Source organism: Vanessa atalanta, chromosome 12, assembly GCF_905147765.1.
Source record: "Vanessa atalanta chromosome 12, ilVanAtal1.2, whole genome shotgun sequence".
Classification (NCBI taxonomy): domain Eukaryota; kingdom Metazoa; phylum Arthropoda; class Insecta; order Lepidoptera; family Nymphalidae; genus Vanessa; species Vanessa atalanta.
This window is the reverse complement of record NC_061882.1, coordinates 10117197-10141729: the sequence shown is the minus strand read 5'-3', so window position 1 is coordinate 10141729 and position 24533 is coordinate 10117197. Positions and strand designations below refer to the sequence as shown.

The following is a 24533-nucleotide window of genomic DNA, read 5'->3' as shown; positions in this document are numbered from 1 at the left end:
GCCGTATCCGTAGATTTCAAGAACGATATCAATTATATTTATGACTTCCGAATGAAACGACGTTATCAATTTTTTTTAGCATTAAAGTAATAAAACTGTCGCATGCTTAAACAATTTAGTTTTCAACAATTTGTAATATGTAATTAATTTGGGGATCTAAAGGTTTAAAAATGTATGAGGCTAATATACAGATCGATTGAATGTGATCCCCATAATTGGTGATTCTAAAGTATCACTAAAAGTCTATTTAGTTTTAATATTTAACATATATCACCCACTGCTGGTCATATATATATGATTTCCCTATTTTTAAGGCAAACTTTACGAACGTTGGAGCTTATGGTCTACTTCGAGTTCGTATATCAATGCTGTTGCATTTAAATATTATTTATTTGCTATTATTGCTTATTATTGCTATAAAATAATATATTTGGGAAAATATTTTCCAAAATTCGATAACAAGAACAGATAACTGTTGCTATTATTTTTTTTGATTATAAAATACTCTATAAGCGCCTAAATATGATGTATGCAATACGATAAATTTACTGTTGCTATAATAAATGAACAGGCGTTTTAAAATCGGTTCTTGTTTGATTGAGTTAAAAATGATGGTCGTTACAATAACAAAACATCAAAGAGTACAAAAAAATCTTTATTTCAAGTTGCTGAAATATACCAAATTACTTCATAAAGCTCCCAGTAACAATACAGTATATCAGTGTGAAGATAATTAATAGCTTCACAATAAAAAAAACATCACCATTTATTTTTATATGTTAGTATAGTTTTATAATTTTGTTACAGACTTTATAATTCTCACTTGGCAGAGGAATTTATCTCTATGAGGAAAATGTTAATAAGTTATATTTCAAACTTCAAAGCATTTCCTCTTTACATTCTGTGAACCTTGTTTCTTTGGCTACAGCAGTATCGGCTTCTTTCCAATTAAATCGAGCGCAGGAAACAAATATATCGATATCACACAAAAAAGGTTGCATGTTTCTCTATTTATATTATGAATTAAAGTTACGTTATTAATATTTTTATTCCATCTTTTAAATTAATTTGTATATAGCGAGTTATCTTTTGATGACATTTTTGTGTTTGTCATTCTATTCGTCAATGGCACGTATTGTTAAAACTACAAATAAAGTTGAGCATGAAAAAAAGACAGTCAGCCTTACAATTCGTTCTTCTTAAAATTAGTTTGTACGTAGTTTGTGTTTAAGAGCTATTTGTATAATCTTTATTATATTATATTTTTTAAATAAAACAAATATTTTGTATTTATAAACAATAGCTTAACTGCAATATGTGCTGATTGTTTAGGTATTTATTGATACCTATTAAATCTTAATACTAAAATATTTCTATATCCATAGTCACGGAAGCGTTTTGAGCATTACATATTAATAATAAATCAAGCTTTGCATTAATATCGAAGAAAATTTATGGCACTTAACGACATCAAAAATGTTACATATAAAAATATTAGTTGTCTTCAATGAATCATAGCTTATACTTATATCAGAGTAAGACAATCAGTTCTGTGATGTTGTTCAAGAAGTAGTATCAATAATTATCGGTACTTTTCAGACTTTATTATTCGAATTAATAAATCAAATTGATCCAGTCCTGTTTTTCTTTTTAGATAATCTCTCAGCCTCTTCTACGGTGTCTGGGAGAGGAACGTTGATCGTTTCGGGGAGAGAGAAAACGAGCACACTTGCGACTAAAGCGAGACTCCCGAAGAAAATCGCCGGCAAATTGTCGTAGTACAATGTCTGTGGATCAGAATAATCATATTAAGGTTTAAAAAATCCAATCCAATAGGACTCGGACTTTTTTAGAAGATCCATGCGTTCTGCCGTCAATAAATACTCACGAGTAAAGGTGTAAGTGGAGCTAAAGTTGATCCAACTCTTCCTAATGATGAGCAAACTGCCAGCAGAGACTGTCTGACGTTGGTAGGGAAAACTTCAGACACGTAGATGTACACAGAACTGTAGGCTACGGTGATGGAGAATTTTCCCGAGAGGTACAATACGAGAGATAACCATTTTTGATCTGTGACACAAGTAAAAAAACAATGTATTATTGTTTTCGGATAATACATTGACTAAATATTAATCAATTTAAAAAAAAAAAAAACATTAACATACTTAAAAACAATACTATTAAAATTGTTTTATTCACCAAAGAGGTTATATTTCAGAAAATATAAAATGTAAGAGATTTATATAAATCGATATCTTATTAACTTGATCCTTCGTGTTACGACAAATTTTATTACAATATCACAACTGAACACGAAAAAAGCCGTGAATGAAATCCTATCATATAAAATCTTATTTCGTATAAACTCACTCAAAACACAGTAAAACTCGTGCCCGTCTCCAGCAATCTTATATTTTATCGCCATTAAAATTGCAATATCAGACCTACATCAAAACGTTTCCACCTTCATTCATTTATTCATGCAATGTTTGTCAAACAAGTACTTCCGACGGAAAAGTCATTACATTTTATCTATAAATGTACGGAAAAGACACATTTCAATGGGCGCCGGATGCCGAAATCGGCTTAACTTGAATATTCCATTAATTCAGGCTGTTGAGCAAACATCGATCACTAAATAAACAGAAACACCGCAAAATTCCGGCGTCCAAACTTGAGGCGTCGTCAATTTAGCGTAAACTGTTTTGAGGATTATCAAGTCGGCTTTTGTTCGCGTCAAATCGTGCTTGGATGAGATTGGGAGAGATATTCGTATCTTTGTCAGACGATAATACGATTTTGTTATCTATGAAAGTATATTTTGAAAAGGATTTAGGGCGTCAGAATATCTCTCTCTAAATATGTCGATACTAATATCCTGAGTTATGGCAAAACAATAGAAAGTAAATACTTTAATCGGTATTAGAAAAACATGTGCAAATTATATACTTAAATATTTACATAAATAATTAAACTTACCTTTGGGCAGAAATGATAAACTTATACACAAGCACGCACTCAAAACGTATGTAATGATTAGCACTCTTTTTCTTCCAAATCGATCTAGCACTAACAAACACACAATATTCGCTGGAATTTCCACAAAAGCTACTAGCATAAAGTTCACATACTTATTACCAGCTAAAGAGACTGAGTTTATAGATAGCCCATAATACACAAAAGTACACGTTATCCATAAAAACGAACAAATAGCTACTCTTTTTCTAATTATACTAGATTTGATCACTTTCATAAAATTCGAGGGTTCCTTTTCTACACTAACGTCATTCGCTCGGTTTTCTTTATTTTCCGGTACATTTAACTTCTCCAGTTCATACAATGGGGATAAAACTTCTTCTGATAATTTTACTTTGTTAATTTTCGCTGCTTTCTGAATAATTGCGGCGGCTTCTGGATAACGTCCTTTACTGAGCAGCCATCGAATACTTTCATTTAGAATCCAATAATACGAGACGACAAAAATTGCAGGAGTATAGATAAGTCTTAAGAGAAATCTCCAGCTTTGTAACCACCAGGAGAAAGAGGCTAGAGACATTAAGCCCATGACGTAAACGCCGTTTATTAAAGTATTACCAAATACTCGGCCTTTCGGTCCAACTAATTCCATAGCTGAAAAAAAAACTTATTATGTAAATCTTACGAATCTTCCAATTTAAATAGCACATTTTTCAACTTACCAATTACAAATGCAGTGCTGTATGCTCCAGCACCTAAGCCAGCTTCTAGGAATTCGAATACAAGCATCATTACATAGCCAGTTGAGAATGATCTTAGAAATCCAAATAAACCATTCATGAGAGAAGCGATAGACAAGGCAAGTTTTCTGCCATACTTGTCTGATATGATTCCTGTTAGAGGCAGTGATACAAATAGGCCGGCATTGTGAACTGTCCCTATTAGGGTTCTTTTCCAATTTTGACAGCCAAGGTTGAACTGGAAAGAAAGCTTATGTTCAATCGAAAGTTGACTTAGTATAGTGATGTCAATAGAAACATTAAACAAGTTTTTAGTTTCAGAAGTTAAAAACACCTAAGGAAAAAAATTACGTCAAATACATTATGGTATTCATGAATGTATTACTTCCATAAATGAAAATAAATGTCATAAAAGTATTTAAGATTTTTTGCGAAATCATTAAACGCAATAAAAGCAAATTAACCCAATTCTGGGTGTCAGATAACGAGCAGTGTTATCGCCACGCCTTCGCCACGCGTGTCTAACATTTAGTCGGCACGCGTATGATGTATCATACGCTGAATTATTATTTGCTGCATGTTTGTGTGATATTGTTACTGCGAGCAACTGTTTCACGATAGCTGCATAAAGAGATAACCCACTACCTCCACTTGGTAACAATTATAGTACCATATATTAGTTAATGTAAATAAGTGTTTCTTTTAATATAATACTAGATAAATCTTTATTTATATAAGAATTATTGACATTAAGTATTTTTTTATGATATATGTGGGCGGACGAAATAGACAAATAGGCCGCTATAAGAAATATTAACCTAACACCGCCGATGCGTCACCAACCTTGAGAACTAAAATGTTATGTCCCTTTTGCCTGTAGTTAAGATATATACTAATATGAATCAAAAATAGTTACTGTATAAATCATGACCGCGTGGAATGGTGGCAAGAATGCTAGCAGCACTTCCCGCGATCCTCTGGGCTAAAAACGAACCAGCCCTCCTTTCACCAGTGAAGGCTAGGTATTATACTTTTAATGAAGCCTTTCGCAGTGCTAATCTAAGGTCCAAGGACTTAAAAGCAAATGGGACAAAATATGATATAGAATAAGACACGAATGCCCATATATCGCCTGACGATAGCGTCATAGACTTCTGAATAAATTGTCAATTAAAGAAGTATTATTTGACTTAAGTGATATGTTTCAGGTGATTAGTGTTATAATTTGACGTGTTTAAATTACATAAAATAGAGTCCGTATCTAATCTTCAAAGCGTATTACCTCAAATGAACTGACCGATAATGTTATCAATACTTACTTGAATACTGTCAATGCACCTATCTTTGTGTAATTAAATAAATTGTCAATAATAAAGAAACGTATTGTTTAGTTATCTTTATTTAATAGTTATTTTATATGTAGTAGGCTCAATCGAAAGTGCCTTTTCACATGCACATGGTTTTTAAAGGCACGGCGCATCGCTGTTCTTTTTTTTTCACGCAGTGGAATCCTTAAGCCCCTATGGTTGGGAAACTGGCTTATGTGGGATTCCTACCCACTACGGAACGGAGAGGCCGCGGAAGCGTCTCGAAATAACAAATTCGTAGCGATCACCGTAGCACCCGTGCGGTGCTTCGCTTAAGGCTCGGCGGAGCTCTCTTTTGGAGGTAAAAGAAATCTCGCCCCACAAACCTTTCGCTAGTGCGTTTAGCAGAACGATACTATCCCGACGACCCTATGGAGGTCATAAGACCGTCTGAAATGAAAGAAACGTGAGGCCCATACCTCGCGCCTCCTAGGGTTAAATCTTATCTTTTAAGCCCTGGACGTCTGGGCTGTGAGGGTCCGTAAACGACGTCTTGGTCGTCTTCGACCAGCGGGATCGGTCCTTTCCCATTTTCCGCTCCACTGTCTCCTTCTGGACCATGACGAGCTCACATAGAGGCTATGGCCCTCCATGCCTATTCCCTACAGAGCATTGCCGATACCATTGCTCGCAGGGAGAGACCAACCGGCAAGATGGCTCCGACGAGGCGATGCCCTATTATGTGTTAACTTATTCACATGTTGAATTAGTAAGATGTACACTCGTTAGTCACCCGGCCGCGGCAATGTTGAAGTATAAGACTGTAGAAGCTATTTTTTTATTATACAGCGGAAGGTACGAACTATAAAGCCATACTCCTATTGTACCTCGTCAGCAGCGACTTAGTTACATACGTGAGAGAATATATTGGACCCATCCATATATAGCATCAATATTGGTTCAGGCAAGAAAGTAATATTAAAAATAAGACAAACATTTATATTTGATCAGAAAGTTGTTGCCTGTGTGTGTTCAAGTGAGAGATTCAAGTCAATATATGACTTTAGAGGTGTAGGTTCTTTTCTTGAAGGTTTCCTGTGTTGTATTGGCTCAGAAAAACCGTCAGCGAATGCTAGTTACACTAAGAGATTGTGAGACGCAGAAAGTGCCTTAAGAATTGCTCTGTTATGGATTTCCCAACATCGAATTTGTGTAGATACAATTTAAAATTTGAACGCGATGTCCGAACATGAAATTGATCTGGTTTATTCTAAACAATTCTTGGAATATTCCCTTGAAAAATTCTGAAGAAGATTCTGAAGGTCGTAAAGGCTCTTTCATCAACAATTCGAGCCGCCCTGTGTTGAAAGCGATCAAATGGAATAAGCTGGTACTGGGGAGCTCATGCCCAAAGATGAGAGCAGAACTGATCTCCAGAATTACTGAACTCCATGTTGGGACGAATACTTGTATAATTTTAGGTAATGAGCCGACGTGAAGTACGCTCCTACGTGTCGCCTTGCTGAGCACACTTAGCTTTTTTGACGCCAATTTGGCTTTACCTTCCAATTGACCGCGAAGTTCAATTACGTTCGAAACATCGACGCCTAGTATTCTGATATTCTGATTCTGTGACAGTTAACGTGGACTTAACTTAACTTGTGTACTTTTGGGATTGAATTGACTAAGTTTAGTCAGGTTGATAATTTTATAAAATGTTTTTAATTATTGTCTGGAGTGCCCGAGAGTCTAAAATAAGTCGTGGTATAGAAACAAATTTTTATTGTTTTATATTTAAACATATAATAGCTTATTTAAACTACAAGATAAGTAAAAATAAATAAACAACAGCGAGATGAAGCGATATAACTGGTCGTGGTCCTGAATAATCTATGATACTCTTTATGTATTCGCTAGCAAATGGCGTTTTGAATGTAGGCGAAGTTATTATCGTAGCTTTGGCAGTAAAATTAAAGTAGATATAAATATTTACTTAAGTGAAATAGCGTTGTGTTATAAATAAAGATATAAAGATATGAACTATTTGTATTGCATAATACGAGTATATCATAGCTAAGCAAATTCAGTGGATAATGAAAAACTAAGATTTGTTTACACCTTCCTCTTCTTCAATTTATATAGATTGTATATTACTCACGTCTTTGACCACTGAATATTCTTCGCTGTAAACATATTCATGGCACTTCACGACAACAGATCTGTTGAAGTCATCCATCTTGCAAGTATTACTACTGTTTGTTGCCACTTGATACATCTCACATTTCGAAAGTCCATTCTTTTCTTGTGGTATTGCGTATTCTAACCAGTCACTATCATTGAGGCCTTCACACTGTGGGATGTTGCACCTAAAATTATAATTTAAAAAGTGAATTTGATTATTTGATGAAGTAGCTGGTAGTTGTAACTTAGAAGTAGAGAAGTAGATTAACAAATGTGATATCCAGTAGTGGGAAGTGGTCCTCTTCTTTCCAATACGTTAGTAAATATAAATCATAATACCTATAAAAAAAAAATGCTCTAATTGAATATTCATACGTCACAAATCTCAACGAAGAATTGTCGTTTAGTGTTAAAGTTAAAATAAGTGCTTCGTACCATTTCGCCTTTACTGTATCTTATTATTTGATTAAATGTTTTATTTTTAATGGTTCTCAATGATGAGTAAATGAGAGAATAGATGTTACAAAGAAATTGAGACCTTAAAATTGTTTTAGCAGTTAAACAATAAAAGCATGAATTTTATCCGTACGAAATCGCGATAACTAGTTAGACATTTTTTTAGTGTATAATATATAAAGCCAAACTGCTTATTTGTTGGAAGATTGTGGAATCAAATCGATGTAAAAACTTTTCCTGTACAATTTCATCATATTCTGCCACAATTAGATCAAAAGTGTGACATTTTCAGGCCGTTTACATTTCACCCGATATCCGAAAATAGCATTTCAAACAATTTAGGCATATCATGCTGTCTTTAGTCCAATTATTTTAAGTTCATAAATCCGATAGTTTGATTGGTTATTTCGCTTAAAGCTTTGTATTGCACTGTCAATATCAATTAAGCGTTAATACGTGAGAATTTGGATTGAGAATACATGTACAATATGCCTGTGACGTCACCGCTTTAAATGATACCCCTAATATAGCGTTCTAAGACCAAACAAAAAAACATTCAAATAGATTTATTAACTTAACCACAGGAAATTTGTTTTATTTCATTAATTTACAACATCCTATAACGAAATTGTTACATAAATACTAGCGGGCTAATAACTTAGGGCCAAAATAGGTCAAACGTTGCCGTTCCGATTCATTCATTCCAAAATTATTAACCTAAAGTAATGCCGGCTGAAGTCAAAGGGGAATGTGCGGGGAGCGGCGGGCGGTTGGTCGGTTCTAATTGGAGAATACTCACGACATAGCGAACAATTTTTTTTAATTTTTATTGTCACTTATTAATACGAGATTTTTCATAGTAAATAACAATCATATTAACTTAAAATTTTCACAACTTCGTTAGAATTTGTGTGTGCTTTGAAATGTTTGCGGTCTAAGAGTTCTTCTCTTCGACTGCAAACATTCCATTTAAAGCGATTTTTACAAAATCAATATATAATATTCTCATGACATATAGACAGGTGGACTAGCGAATAGGTTGCCTAATGATAGGAGCTGATAAGAAAACTGCCTATAGATATTAACACCAATTAAACAATAATGAGCCATCAACTTTGAGAACTAAGGTGTAATCTTTCTTGTAGTTGTATTTCACTCACTCAACTATCAATTTGCACAAAGCCCAACTAAATAATTAGAGATGAAGCTAATCAAAGCGAATCGTAACAAAAAATAAAATAAAAGATGTACCACATATCCTCAAAACTTTCGGGACATGTCGCAATAACGCAATCACGTTTGAAGATGTATATCCACTTTGCAATAAATTCGAGTCCAGTAGGATTGCATGCAAATCTATCGTCACATATCTCTGGACCGATCGTAATTCTATACAGGGAAAAGACCTACCGATTAGGATTACGGGTCGAGATGAAATTTTTATGGTATACGACGTTTATGCGGAATATATGATTTTTTACAAATGTATAACTCGTTGGGTTCGACCTGTAGTGGTTTCTTGTGAGAACTCATTTCGTATCTCGCTCGTAAAATGTTCAAACTGACTTCCAGTGATAGGGTATTTAGATACGTGTATCCTTTTACGTAGCACCCAATCACCGGATATTGTACAAAAAGCAATACTTATTACTCTTGTGTTCTGGCTTTGTAGGGTGTGTGAACCGGTGATCTTCAAGCCTAAGATACATAAGATCTTAGTTCCCAAAGTTGGAGTCACATTAGTGATGAAGAAATGGTCAATATTTCTTACAGTATCTATGATCGGTGGTGACCACATACCATCAGGTGAACCCTATGCTTACCTATAGAAAAAATACCTTTATTATAACATAAAAAAAAAATGAATCGTTGTACTCATTAAAATCAATGTCGCAATATCACTTTATGACATTTTAGGATCATATTCTACGATGTTTCCATTGGTTCATTTTTACAGAATAGTTTTATAAGTCGTATATTAATTAAGGAATTATTTTAAATTTTATTCAAGAACATACGCTGATCCTTTTACTTCCTACATTCCTTTGCCAAGCATGAGATTCATAAGCACAAACTACTTGATGCTTGCCTACGTTTGAACCTTCAAACTAAAATTCCTTTATTCAATATAGAAGCATTACACTTTCTTATTGATGGTCAAATTAAACACTACCACCGGTTCGGAAAAAGGAACACCCTGACCCGAGAAGAACCGGCGAAAGAAACTCAGCGGGGCTTTTTTTTTCGTCAAATTCGAAAGGCAATCATCGGTTAAGATGCACGTGCCATATCGGCTCTTGATTCATTTAATCGGAACTGTTCTCCGAAAGCTGTTAAAGTAACCCTCACTACAGTACGACTAGGTGAACGATTACAGATAATCTAATAATGATAATCGGTTACATTCCTTTTAAGTATGTGAATATTTTATTTTGATTTTCATTATACATAAAATTCAATGTGAGAGTTTTAAATTCAGTGGTTATGTTACAAATACTATTGTTTGGCAAGACGCCACTAGTATTATTTTGTTCTACACGATCATCTGACACATGTAATGAAACTGGGTTGCAGAAATCTCCTTGAAAATGATACCTTTAGCATAATAATCAACTATTTTTTATATAGTGAACATAAATAACAACGCTATTATAATTGTGGTATTAGACTAGTTGTATGATCATACATATGAACAAATCGGTTTTTATCATTCACTACTTAGCGGTGTATTTCCCTCTATGAACTAATATGAAAATCTAAATGGATGAGTGTCCTCGGGGGTTCTGTATCTCTGGTATAATTTACCAGATTGATCATAATCTTCATTTATTATATGTGATACAAGCAGACAACATTCAGAAATGTAGACGAATTTCGCTTTTTTGTTCCTATTCCGAAAATTATATCATCTTTTTTTTTATAGATTAGTAGCAATGCCCCGAATTAATTACGGAATTACTAATATTCCTATTTACACCTCCTTTTAAGCTTATCACTTGTGTTAAGTGTAACAATAGCCCAAGAGGTCAGGATCGATTCTGCGACTTTTTACATTGCTAGGTGGCCCGTAAACATTTGCGCTATTGACGCGTCAAAGACATAATTAACAATATAAATCATTAGCAGATATGATAAAAAAATATATGGTGTTATTAATGGAGGATAATTGTCTCTTAGTAGCTGCAGCTTGACACAACAAGAACACAATAAGAGTGTCGCAGCATGGCTGACATACAATTATAGCGTTTATTGTAACCAATAGACAGACTTATTGCCCACTTGAAGTGTGAAAACGATTGGGGATTTCCGGCACTATAAACCAATAATAATATTGTCAGAACAATTGACAAAAAAATTATATATAAAAAAATAGTACAAAATAAAATTAATCATTGAAAGGAAAAATTTTTTTCTTTACCACTAGTGTTAAGTTAAATCTTAGTATTGCTGTAACAAATTTCCTTTTCTATAGTATAAATCCGATGGTTCACAATGAATAAACACTGGCTGCTATCAACAGTCCGATTGATGTTATATGGATCTCAATTTATACTAAATTTTATATGCTTCTGGTCTTGATTGATAAATGTGATATAAATTCATAGATTGATTTAGATTTTTTAAACATTTATTTTTCATCGTGAAACGGAACTGATTGGTATTTTTAACACGATAGGATCGGAAGCTTAATTAAAAATATTGATAATCTTCTTGAAGATTAATAAAATTGATTGATATCCTAAAAAAACTGGCAACTATATTTATAAATTAATATAATATTATATTACAATAAAGATAAATATTAATAAATTAAAAATAATTTGATGTTGAACCTAATAATTGGATTGGAAATATTATACTAATTCTTATTTTTAGTTGAAATAAACGAAGTTATTATTTTTAATTTTAATTCCTTTCACTTTGATATCTTACTATGGAAATTAATTTCAAGCATTTGTTTCAGTAAAGCCGACAAAGATTTAAAAGGTTCCGTTGGTCTAGTCAGATGAGAGTAGCAATTATAGTTGAACAAAGGATCTCCGGTCTAATTGTGCGCCATCCAGGGCGAGTGATTAAGAGTCTTGATTTTTAATCTCCTTTAGTACGTTGCAAGTGAATATTATATGAAGTAACTCGAAATGTAAAGAACACAAGTGCATTATCTATTTCCTCGCTGTCAAATCCGATGGGACGGCGATACGATTCGACCGGAAATAGGAAAAAAACCGGCTTAATGTGTTTTCCGAGGCACGGAAAACACTATCGATGTTGCTAATTTCCACTGACTGCTACTGAGAATTTATCGACATTAAAACTCCTAACTCACATTGAACTCCTACAGATCAATAAAATCCTTTTTTAGTGGAAACACATTTTTGTCTTATAACTTTGGTAAGCTTATAAACAATGGTATGAAAAAGGATATTTCAAAATATAAAAGGCACAGTCGATACTAAATCGTGACGAAGATTTGCGCCCTCGTAATAATTCTTTACTACACTAAACCGGCTAAATTATTAAAACGAGTTGAGCTCTAAACCTTAATTCGGAAAAAATCTATCATTCGTTAAAATAATTCGCAGAATTTTCAAATTCAGAGAGAAAAATATCGAAGTGCTTTTATAAAGAGACTCTCCGTGATGCTATTATTAATTTTCCATGTGTATTAATTTTGATAAACTATAGTTAGAGAGCTGATACAATTAATATCAGTCGAGGCTCCATGATTGATTGTAGACATTAGAACAGTTGTAAGTGATGTTATCTGTAATCTATTCGACGTCAAACGCGGTTACTTGCTTTCTGAGTAATTGCATTAATTTTAAAGCGGAGATAAATTCACTTAGTTCCTTGTTTGGCTTTATTAAGTGGATTATATATGAAATTATATTATAATCCCCATTTTACTGGATGATGTTAAGAAGGAAAGGAAGGAATTAGGCGTAGGTGTGGCATTGCCAAAATTTAATTTGATTATCAGTTTGGTTCAGAAAAACTTATCTCGTTCCATTAAGCTATTGAAGTCGATGAGAAGATGAAAGAGACAAGTTAATCATTCTTCTAAAGTATTTTTTACTATAAAAATCAAATACCAGTTACAGAATATATCAAAGTCTATTAAGCGTTTCTCTTGTGTTTAATAATTTCAAGTATTATTTGATAGACAATGACGGCGGTGAACCGAAATAAAATGAATCTTTTTTTTTTTTTTTTAATCTTTATTTATTATAGAGGGTTTTTTCACTAAGTGAATATGTCACCCTCGTCATTATATACAGTTAAATACATTTCTCACATCACATATTAGTACAATACAGTCATAGATAAGGCTTTCTAATTTCTATTTTTGAGAAAATGAATCATAGATATACCTATCCAGACGAACTGATGACTTAAATTAAATAACGGGAATCCGTCGGATTCATTTAATACAGGACCATCGAGGTGAAGCCAAATATGAAAGACCTATATCAGTGGTGGACTTTCAAGCCGATGATGTCACGATTGATAAATAAAATCGCTGTCAGCCATACAATCTAGTTCGTTAGTGGGTATAATCCAATCTCATAAAAATAGTTCTTAGGTAGTCTTAGATCTTATTAGTTCTTAGATCTAAGGAAAGAGGATTGTATTGTCAAATGGGCAATGATTAAAGACACGAAGATAATAATAAAGCAACTCTACTGCTTGACGAAAAAATATAACGAAATTTGAGAATTTAATTTTGTAGTTTCACACTGAGAGGAAGAGACAATGTACTCAATTAGTGAAAAAGAAAATGACTAAGGGAACAAATCAAAATAGCGATAATTAAAACAAAATCCCCGATCAAATGTCAAAGTTTGGGAGTAAAGAAATTTAATTAGATTTTTTTTTGCAACCCGATGAAATTTCAATATCCATTAAAGACGGCGGTATCTTAAGAAGATTGACCTTTCAAAAGTAAAAAAAAGTATTATTTAAGAAACAAATTTGACATCCAGTGAATCCCATAAATTTCCATAAATAGTATAATGTTGACCGTTATTCGTTTAAATTAAGACTGACTTTCTTACTTTTTTTATCATATAGGGAGGTTGCTTAGCAATTGGAGTACATAATGTTAAGTTAACATCGCATCATATAAATCAGCAATGTAAGAAATATTTTTTTTTTTATCTCACATTTTTTATATCACAGATGCGCCGCCATTGATATAGAAAACTCAGACATTATTTTCCTTTTCTGTAGCGGTAGAATAAATTATGAAGGGGAGTTTTCTACTCTTTCTTTCCCTGAACAAAAGTCTACCACCAAGTAATTTCACATATGCAAATCTAATTTACTATAATAATTTCGACAAAGTCAAAGTCAAAAATCTTTATTCAATATGGAAGTGATTATACATTGAGAAGACCCGGCGAAAAAATCTCAGCGGGATACACATCTTTTTTAAATTTAAATTAAACATTCGAAATACTGTGGTCATATTTTAACTATTTTTATTTTCCAAGAACGTCTGACTTCAAAGAAGGCACGTGTGAAAAACTCATGCTTCTTAAATAAGCAACGACGCTTAACGAAACTAGAGCGAGATTTGTAATGAAAAAAAGCTACTTACTTTTTATTTTAAAGGTGGGAGCAAGATGAGTTTAAATATAAATATCATATAATATATATATATTTTATAATAGAAACTCCATTTTTGCATTAACTAAATAAAAAAAAAAAAACAAGTATATCGCCCTTAAAAAATTGTAATACGTCCAAGTAACTTTATTGATCTTAAAATACATTTGAATAAACACAGATGTTCTACTTGCGGTACAAATTGCAAATATCAGCACAATAGTAGCGAATAGATCGTTTGCCTACGAATTATAATTGACATTTATTTTAAAAATAAATATTTTTTTTAAATAAATGTCAATTATAATTGACTGGTAGGAATAGTTAAAAGCATTTTGATCATAATTATATGAAAACCACTGCTACATAGATTGAATCAGCTTTTATTGAAAGTCGTAAAAAATTGTGAATGAATGTAATTAATAAATTCAATGTTTTATTTTTATATAAAACATTGAATTTCCTCTAAATTTTAGTTTAAACTTGAACTCACAATTTTCGATTGTGATCTGTTTCTACTATGTCAGTTAGTATTAGTAAGTTGCTATCTCTACATAAAACAAGGCACCCCCAGTCGTGTCTCTATCTGGCTCTTTGAACGCGATAAACTCAAAAACTACCGAATGAATTTTCATAAGGTTTCATCAATGGTCCGTGATTAATGAGAAAGGTATAATTCATCACGAAAATTGTGTAAATTGTCTTAATTGTTGCAAATTTCGGAAAAAAATACTAATGGACGGGGGTCTGTAGTGGTGCGCGTCGTGTAGAACTGTAAAGACATATGTATTACGTTGATTACGTTTTATGTAGACCCTTTTATACCCATGCGAAGTCGGTGCGTATCTAGTAATAGTATAAAATTCACCGTTCGAAGACAACTGGTTTTCTTGAAGCAATTTATCAATCTGACGAAGGTAAATCATTAGAACGCGTGGATTAAAGTTCTCTGAGCGCCTTCTATTAGACATGTAGACAGATTCAGGTTTAACGCGGCTCTGTTTAAGTCTCTAGACGATATTACGGGAGAAACGAAATTAAACATTGCTTAGAATATTATATACCTACATAATTAAAAAAATAATTGTAGGTACTTATAAATTCCGTACGTACTAATTATTATTTTTATTTAATTATAATATAATTTATTTTCGTTTATTTATTTATTGTGTTGTATATTTATGTGTATATATTTACTTTTAAATCTATCAGATAATTATTACATAAGGATTTAAATTTTTTAGGGAATTCGGATTGTAGCTTTAATTATAATTAATCTGCGAGCTGACCGATCAACCCGATATAGCAGATGCAACTTAGCAGATTCTTATCCGTCACCATCCGTGCAGGTTTCCTCACGATGTTAATTATAAACACAAATTAAGCACATAAATTCAATAGTGCTTGCCTCGAGTTTCAACTCAGAATCATCGGTTAAGATTCTCGTCTTCAAACCACTGGACCATCACAGTTCATAAGAAACGAATCAAGGAAGGTGGCAAAATAAAAAATAATAATACTATTACATAAATTACATTGTACCAAATATCAATGGTAAATTATTCGAAACTGTCATAAATATGATATACAAGGAAAGATGACAAGGAAGGCCTATCGAATAATGGAGCGGTGACATAGCATCAGATGCAGCTGGAAATACCTGGAGTATAGCAGCTAAACGGAGAAGTGTTGAAACTAATGGAGGAGGAATTTACATTCTAAAATAGCCCTTACAACATCAAAAACTTACATTATAACAAGATTTAGAGTCCCTCTTAAAAAAAGGTAAACCCAATAGGTATATAATCAAATAATAAACAAAACTCTTAATCGTATGTCTAAGTGCTTCGTACTAATTAAAAAATAAACCTTTTAACATATTAATAAAGTCTATAATTTCTGTTTTAGAAGCTCTTAAGATTCTAACTATTTATTTAATATGCACACAAAACAGATCGTTACAGCTAACAGGTAAGATATACAACATTCCAGAGCTATGCGATGATCACGTGTATTGTGTATACCTAGAATTTCCAGAGCACGATAAAAAAAACATAGTTACTTATACAAACAACAAGAACATACAATTGGAATAAATGGTTACGATTTAGAAAAGATTACAAAAACCTTCCATTTACAGACAAAACCTCGGTTTTTCTCACCTACCAAGTTAGAGTTATTTCTAAGTTATTTCTAAGACATTGCAAGATCGTTTGTATGGGTACTACCCACTCGTTACTGAATCTACCGAGGCACAAGATGCATAAAATTTTAGTTGCGTCAACCATATGAGGATTTCCGGCGTATTGACGGTACTGTACCGTCAATACGCCAAAAAAAGTTAATATTTGTAATAGTGTTAGTGTCTATAGATAAAAGTAACTATACACTTATTAATATATATACTTGTCCGCCTGACTACACTCGTGGTATCTGTAGCCGAATTTCCGCATATATTCGTCGAAAAATATTACCAAATTAAATTGTAAATCCCTTTCTTGCATGTGCGTTTACAGACTGATCCCTTTTAATTGGAGGATTTCTTGTTAAAACATTAATCAGGAGGAATTACGAGGAATTAAATGTTACGTTTGCTACGAGTATCAACGTAGCCGTGAACATTACAACGCAAAGATTTAAAATTAAAGAGTTCGAATGAGTTATTATTTACTTTTCATGTAATTTTATTTAAAACTTGCGATAATCGGCTTTGCGTGAATGGAATTTGTTATATAAATTGATATTGTATAAATATAATTTATACTCTACTTGTTAAAAAAATTATGTCTTTCCTTGAGATTCAAGCTTGCCTGGTACTCAATTTCATCAAATTCGTTTCAGTGGTGTGGCCGTGAAAGAGCAACAGACAGACAGAGTTACTTTCGCACTTATAATATTAGTATAAATAACACTCAGGAATAATGTACATTTCTAACAGAGACATTTTTTTATACTTGGGTCCTTGAATCTGGAAATAATTTCCAGAAATTATTACCTACGTACAAATAAAGAAATGTTACCTCTTAATAGTATTTGTATATATACATTCATATTCATCCGTTATAATATAATAAAATATTCTGAACCGCTCGGACGTCACGTGGATTGTAATAGTTTTTGATCTGAAATTTCGCTGCTTTTTATGCGAGTTTGTACGTTTAAGTTATACGCTTCTATTCCAGCACACAAATATTATTATTTCGTCGCCTTATTGCTGCCGCTGGTAACAGAAGTGCTGGTTCATTTTTTCCCAGAGGAATTCGGCGGTGTCAGAATTCCGATTCAACGTGGAAATGGTGCTAGCATTCTTGGTATAACACGTGGTCATAATTTGTACAGAATCAATTTATAATTCTTATTTGTATATAGTTAAGGCCTTAATAGTAATAAAGTTCATAAAAACCTAAGTCGCATACACAGTAACGGTCTGTAAATTTTCTATTCGTGGGCTATGGTCTTCTCACCCTCTCAGGAAAAGGTTTGGTGCATATTCCACCACGCTGCTCCAATGGTTGGTGGATACACATGTGGCAGAATTTCGTTGAAATTAGACACATGCAGGTTACAACCACTGGGCCATCTCGGCTCTGTCTACTATAGCTTTCTAGTAAGTCGCATAACTAGATTTGAATTCACGTCTTCTTATTTCATTCACAGGGATCTTGACACTCACGTTTTTATAATATAACAAAGTAAAAATGATATATTTTAAGAAATGTGTGACAAGTTTGGAATTTTTCATATTATATAAAGTACAGCTCATCCATAACGTCTTTGTGTTTTCATCAGACGTAGAATACGTTGCTAAAATGTTTATACAGTGTCTTGCGATGTCTTAAGTGGTGTTTGAGTTCCTCCTTAAACGACATCTAGTGCACAGAACAAGCGTTTCGGTGAAAATGGCATCTGTTAGTGATCGATATTTGATGAGAACATATCTTGGTACGCCTTGGGGATAAGAACGACTCGTATACCGTGATGGCAAAATGCATGACTCTTATGCCGCTAAGTGCCTCTCCGCCACCGTTCTCTACTCTTATATGTGTGCTTACATATACTATTATTGTGAATATTATAAGATCGTCAGATGATTTTTTCTTTCAAATAAATACTTGTTTGGTTATCAAGTCTGTGGTAATTTAAAAAAAAAATTCTCCACTACATAAAACTTATACTTAATAATTTACTTTCTTAATGAGTGGATTTAAAAGTGACCATTACGGAAAAGTGGATTATTGTTAATAATTCATACATTGCATTGATTAAAAAGAAATATTTATATTATCTATTTTAGTTTTATTAATAATATAAGTTTTGAAAAGTTATATCTATAATAAACGTGTTAATTATGTAAAAAAGTAAATAAAAAAGCGCATGCAACTTCACTAAGTCTGGAAAAAATTTAATATCTGTTAGTTCACTGTAGATATGAAATTAATTGCATCCGATATTTCAGTCAAACGTTTTATCGCTTAGAAAATAGTTATATATCAAATATTGAATTTCAGTTTTGATTCGAAATGAATGAAACTCGCTTTAACACTTGCTTTTAAATTTAATATCTCTGAACTAGATGCTATTTTTGTAGCGTGTTATGTTCTGTGACCCTTGGCAGCAAATGATCGAGGCACTTAGTTTAAAGGACACGTGAAAGAGCTTGCCATATGTGAAACATCAAACGATGTTTTAGCTACTTTATATAAGACTGGATTCCACGCAGTTGATCGTTTGTATCTAAAAGCCTAGACAAAACAAACTTATTATTAATTTAATTAATAACCCTTTAAGTAATACTTATTATAAATCACTACATAATTATTCGTTACGACGTTTATCAGATATGATAGTAAAAAAGTAAAGTAACAGCCTGTTGAAGTGTGGGACTTCAATGGGTGGGCAATGGCCTCCTATCTCTTTTGAGGAGAATATTTAGAACTTACATAGCCTCGCTGATTCAAGGCGGATTGCTGGATAAACGTGACAAATTCTTATCAAGCACCTGCTGGTGCAGTGGAAACCTTCCGTAAGGTACCCCGGCCTATGAGGGGGGAACTGGGTTATATGGGAATCATACCCTCTAAAGCCACTGAGATGGGTGTCTCCGTTACGCATCGGAGAAGCTACGGGATCGTCTCGATATAACGCATCCATGGCCCTTCCGTGCTGTGCTGTGCTCGAGGAGGGGGCGAAGATAAACCCGCACGCCTTGCTTGTGTATACGGCCGCATGAGGCCATCTTGGCTGTCGTCCTCTTCAAAGCCGTCTGAATATAGGAACCGCGAGGTCACCTCATGACTGGACGGTGTCCTGATCCATACCACAAGTCTGACAGATGTAAGACCGGACCTGTCGTCCATTTGAAACAGGTCGATTTTAAAACCAAATCAACCGATGGTCGGTCATTAACTTCGTAAGGTGAGTCGTGATTTTCGTTAGTTGTTTCGTTGTTAGGATAGCCTCGTTACTCATGTCGCTACAGTTCTCCAGTATTCCTCGGAGGGACGCGCTTTTGCCGTTCTAACGATGTATGGGGTCTGCTGATAGACTTTTGAGTCCATATCCGACAGAATATTTAAAGTCGGGAAGCGCACTAGGACTGTTGCCGACTCTCATGCAATATTCTCGCATTATGCGGATAGCCAAATTTGGCCAACTTTGGATCTTAATGCTGAAGCGTCGGAAGCCCGACAGTTTGTATGATCAAACGGGCACCTCGTAGATGGCCAACGATCCCACGACACTAGCACAGAGACGGTGAACTTACTCCCTCGTTTCTCCGGGATTAGCCAGCAGTCTATGTATGTCGGGGCATAGGTCGGGGCCCACACTGACGAGAAGTGACAATTCGCTTAAAAAGCTTACCAGTTCGCCTTGCAGACATTTAGGGCGGTAAGTAGAGGGAAATTCTGAAGCCCTGACAAAAAAGACCGAAAGTCACCTCCTCTAAGGAGGGGGGCCCTTGGGAATGTGGCAGTTCGGAAGCAACCGTAAAACAGCTTACATCAATGCCCACCCCAGAATCCCATCGTGGTACCAATAAACCTCTACTTTGAGACATTACTCTTCAAATGGTAGGATATTTAAGACGAATACGTAGCATTTTCCAGATTAGTTTTCCAACGGTTGAATAATATTCCAGCCATTGCAACAATCAAAGCTCCTTTGTAACATCAAGTGCAGGCAATTTCTCATATGAAGTGCTCAGTTGATCTTGCACGCAAAGGATCGAGTCACGTACATTTTAAGGTTCCATACATACAACGCGACTGTTCAATTATGTGTGGGGTATAATTTGAATGTTTCACATGGTAGGCAACGCTGTCAAAGACAAATTTAATATATTTATGATGATGGTTAAGACAGTACATGAATTCAATTTAAATGGTATTCTTGATTATTATTAAAATTTGCTTAATTTGTGCTCATTTCATTGATAATAATGAAATGTACAATATACATTTTTAGATTCTCGTTATATGCGAAGAGCGTAAACGTAATATAAAAAAAATCTCCAAAAAAAGGAATTAGGTTGTCTCTCGCCGTAATTTTTGACGTATATTATTTTATACGAATAAAATAATTTTCAGTTAGAAACGTTACTTCATCATAACTGTTCTTCGATTCTGTCAAATGTACTGAGTAAAATTGACCATTAATTCGTTACAATATTTTTGCTTGTAACCTCCAATTTATTAAAAAAAATGAACGAAGAACAATTTTAAAGTGATTACAGGTGACTACTCTTTAGGAATTAACCTCCTTTTACTTTTGTCAACTATTTTCTACATATCTTTAAAGATGTTTTTTTGCATATTTAATATTAATTAAGCGTTAGTTAAATTATAAATATTTTTAATATAAAAGTAGAACTCATACGTACTGGGTTATCTACTGTGCAATTTGTATATTAAATTAAAATTAATTATAAATTTCACTTAGGTCAAAATACTATTTTTATATCATTGTTGATTTATTATTGAATTCATTACTTGAACCAAATAAGGCAGCTTATAAGAAGCTTTTGAGTTTCTCTGTCCAGTAATTACTCCGGGCTTACACTCTTGGATTGATCTTTTTCTAATCGTGTCAATTCAATCCCGTTTGATTATATCAGAGTGCAGTTGTGTTTACGTACCTACATACAGACTCCTTTGTGTATTGGCGTGGCTGATATTGGTCAGGAGGGCAACATCATCATCAAATTCAGTATTAACACGTATTCAATATTCTGACGAGCTCCGTGGTCGAGTAGTGTGTACACCGGTTTTCATGGGTACGCTCCGAGGTCCCGGGTTCGATTCCCGGCCGAGTCGATGTAGAAAAAATTCATTAGTTTTCTATGTTGTCTTGGGTCTGGGTGTTTGTGGTACCGTCGTTACTTCTGATTTCCATAACACAAGTGCTTTAGCTACTTACATTGGGATCAGAGTAATGTATGTGATGTTGTCCAATATTTATTTATTTATTATTTATTTATTATTTATTATTCAACCAGTATTTATGTTATTATTTTTTAAGTTCAGAAGCGTTCTTTCATACTTTACACAAATATGTTGTAATCGATTTCTACCTTTAAATAAATAAAGGTAGTTTTATTTAATATGGTAGAAAAAGAGTAACTATTGAGTTTCTTGCCTATTATGAACCAGTAGTAACTACATATATATTCAATATAATCATATTAAAAGACGATACATAAAAGTGTAATTGAATAAAGTGTACATATAGATTTTTCAAAAGTAATCTCATCTCGTTGAAGAAGTTTTACTTGGAATGATTTTATGTTTGGTTTCACGCAGATGAGTTTTGTATACTGTGTGTACAATTCTTAAGGGTATTAGGCACGTCTCACATTTGCACCAACCGATGCAACTATTTACATATATTTGCATTCGCCTCAGCGTCAGTTGTCATCCGCTACAACACTGTCATATAATTCGGAGTTCATGCATAATCAGAATCGGGGCGTGGTGAGATTTGCTTTATTTGTAGAATTAGAATTATAAGAATTGTATGTTTTTTTTTCGTTACTATTAATCCAAAAAAAACGTTTTAACGATTTTTTTAAATATGAAATGTTTATTGCAAACTAAATTATACTATTTAATAAGACGATATGTGTTTCCGAACTCGTGGTGGTTTTTCGAAATGAATAAGGTTGTGTTACTCTTAAATGAATAAAGATTGTAATTAACTTTTCAAATAATACTTTGAATTAATTAGTATTACTTACTATTAATTTTGAATAACCATTTTGAATGACCCAACCGTTTCGAGTCAATACAGACGTGTCTAGAATCTACGACTTCTAATGTTGCCACATACAAAAAAAAAACGTATAAGCGAAATCGTTATTTTATCTGGTCAAATACAAATTAAAGATAATATACATCAATGACATCGACAATACGTCTGTGATGATACGAATAATATGTTTCTTTAGTCGCTTTATTAGTAACGTTTCATATATAACGGAAACAAAAATACCTACTACTAAATACTACGTATAAGTATACAATAATTCATCAATATATTTTTAATAACGTATAAACTTTTGGTAATATACATATTCATTCATTGAGTACTAGAAGCTGTAATTTATTTAGACAAATAATAATAATATTACGCAAATATTAATAATTATATCATAGTTAATTAAAATCAGAACATATACATATATATGTATATGTCAATCGTAATATCAGTCACTTTGAATGATAACAGATGATTATGTCATTAGATTGTTTTATAAATCATTCCTAATCGTTCATTTTTATTTGATAACAGCTTATCTAGAAAAGCTGCAGAGAAAGTTCACGCTTGCGCATTGCAAACAAATTTATAACCTTAAAATCAAGCTTTTTATGTTAATTATTTCTTGTATAATATGTATTACTGTATTTTATATCTATATAATTATGATAATTTAATAAACGACTCAATTTATCTTTTTGTAAATAAATAAAATTTTATTATTTATGATTTATTACTTTCAAAGAGTACAACTCTACCTTTAAATTTAAATTATTATTGGATGAAATCAGATCTGATAAAGTCTTACCTGTAATTTATATCCGGAGCTTCAAACACAAATACCGAACCATACATTCCCGCCAAATATATAGGGAATAATAGCAAAGCATAATTCACTATGTTATATTTTCCAAACGGTTTGAGCTCCGCCAAAATAGCGTCCAAACCAAAATCCTTGCCCATTTTTGTATTTTCAAGGTCACATTCAATTTATAACAACATTTTTATAATATATTTATCGAAAATTATCACTACACTCGTCACGCGTGTTTTTCAACATTGACGTTACTCACGCATGCGCAACACTGTTCATAAGGAACTCTTTCATTTATGAGCGTAATATTTTAATTTTGCGGGAAGAAAAAACTCGTTTTTAATTCAAACGAGATCCCTCAGCTGTTGTTGAAACGTGTATGCGTTCTTCGTTACAAAAATAGTCAAGAAAGTTCCGTTAAAATCATACGATGTCGTACGAAAGAGAAACGACTATTATAGTAGCTTGTTAAATTCAACGAGAGTAAGCGAGATAAACATATAATGACAGTTCTACTATAAGCTGATTTTTAATAATGTATATTAATCATTGTGTTAATATTATAGGGCGTAGTAATTATTGAGTGACAACTATAACATTTTTTTAATTATTCAACAAAAATAATTGATATTATCAATATTTTTATTATCGTTTCATTTTCGTTAATATGAATATAATGCGTCATTAATAATAAATACTAAACGTTTTCTACGAAAACAAAACTTTATTGTAATTAGTTTTATGATTAGAGCAAATTCTAACAAAATTATTATATTTTTCAATTTTTTAACAACATTGCTTATGGAATAAAGAAAGCTGTTTATTATATGTCATTAAAAAAAAGTCATAATTATTTAAAAATGGTAGAATTCTGGTAATGAAACAAATTGTATTTAATTCGGTTCTTCTGCGGAACAGATAGTTTGTCGGTAATTTTTCAATTTAGTTGCCTAAGATGTATAATGACTATCAGGGCAGTTTTTGTCAAGTAGTCCCCACTTTATCTATTACTACCTGCGTAGTACTCACATGACATAGTAGTGTTTTTAATTAGCAGACATTTTACAATCTAAGGATATTGTTGAAAAAAAAAACTTAAATTGAATGAGTTAATGAAAAAATGATGTGATATATACATAAACAATAACTTTGATTTAATGTTCTGTCATAATCCGAACATGTATTAGTCGAAAATTT

General features: G+C 32.9%; 1 protein-coding gene across 1 annotated transcript; it reads right to left on the bottom strand.

The window, feature by feature from the left end:
- Positions 1 to 701: 701 nt before the first annotated feature.
- Positions 702 to 23698, bottom strand: LOC125067639 (organic cation transporter protein-like). The gene is made up of 6 exons (XM_047676339.1): positions 23331 to 23698; positions 7182 to 7389; positions 3699 to 3954; positions 2980 to 3630; positions 1889 to 2070; positions 702 to 1787 (listed from the first exon to the last, which is right to left on the bottom strand). The coding sequence occupies exons 1-6, from the start codon at positions 23483 to 23485 to the stop codon at positions 1623 to 1625; spliced, it is 1617 nt and encodes a 538-aa protein (XP_047532295.1). The 5' UTR covers positions 23486 to 23698; the 3' UTR covers positions 702 to 1622.
- Between the last annotated feature and the right edge of the window lie 835 nt (positions 23699 to 24533).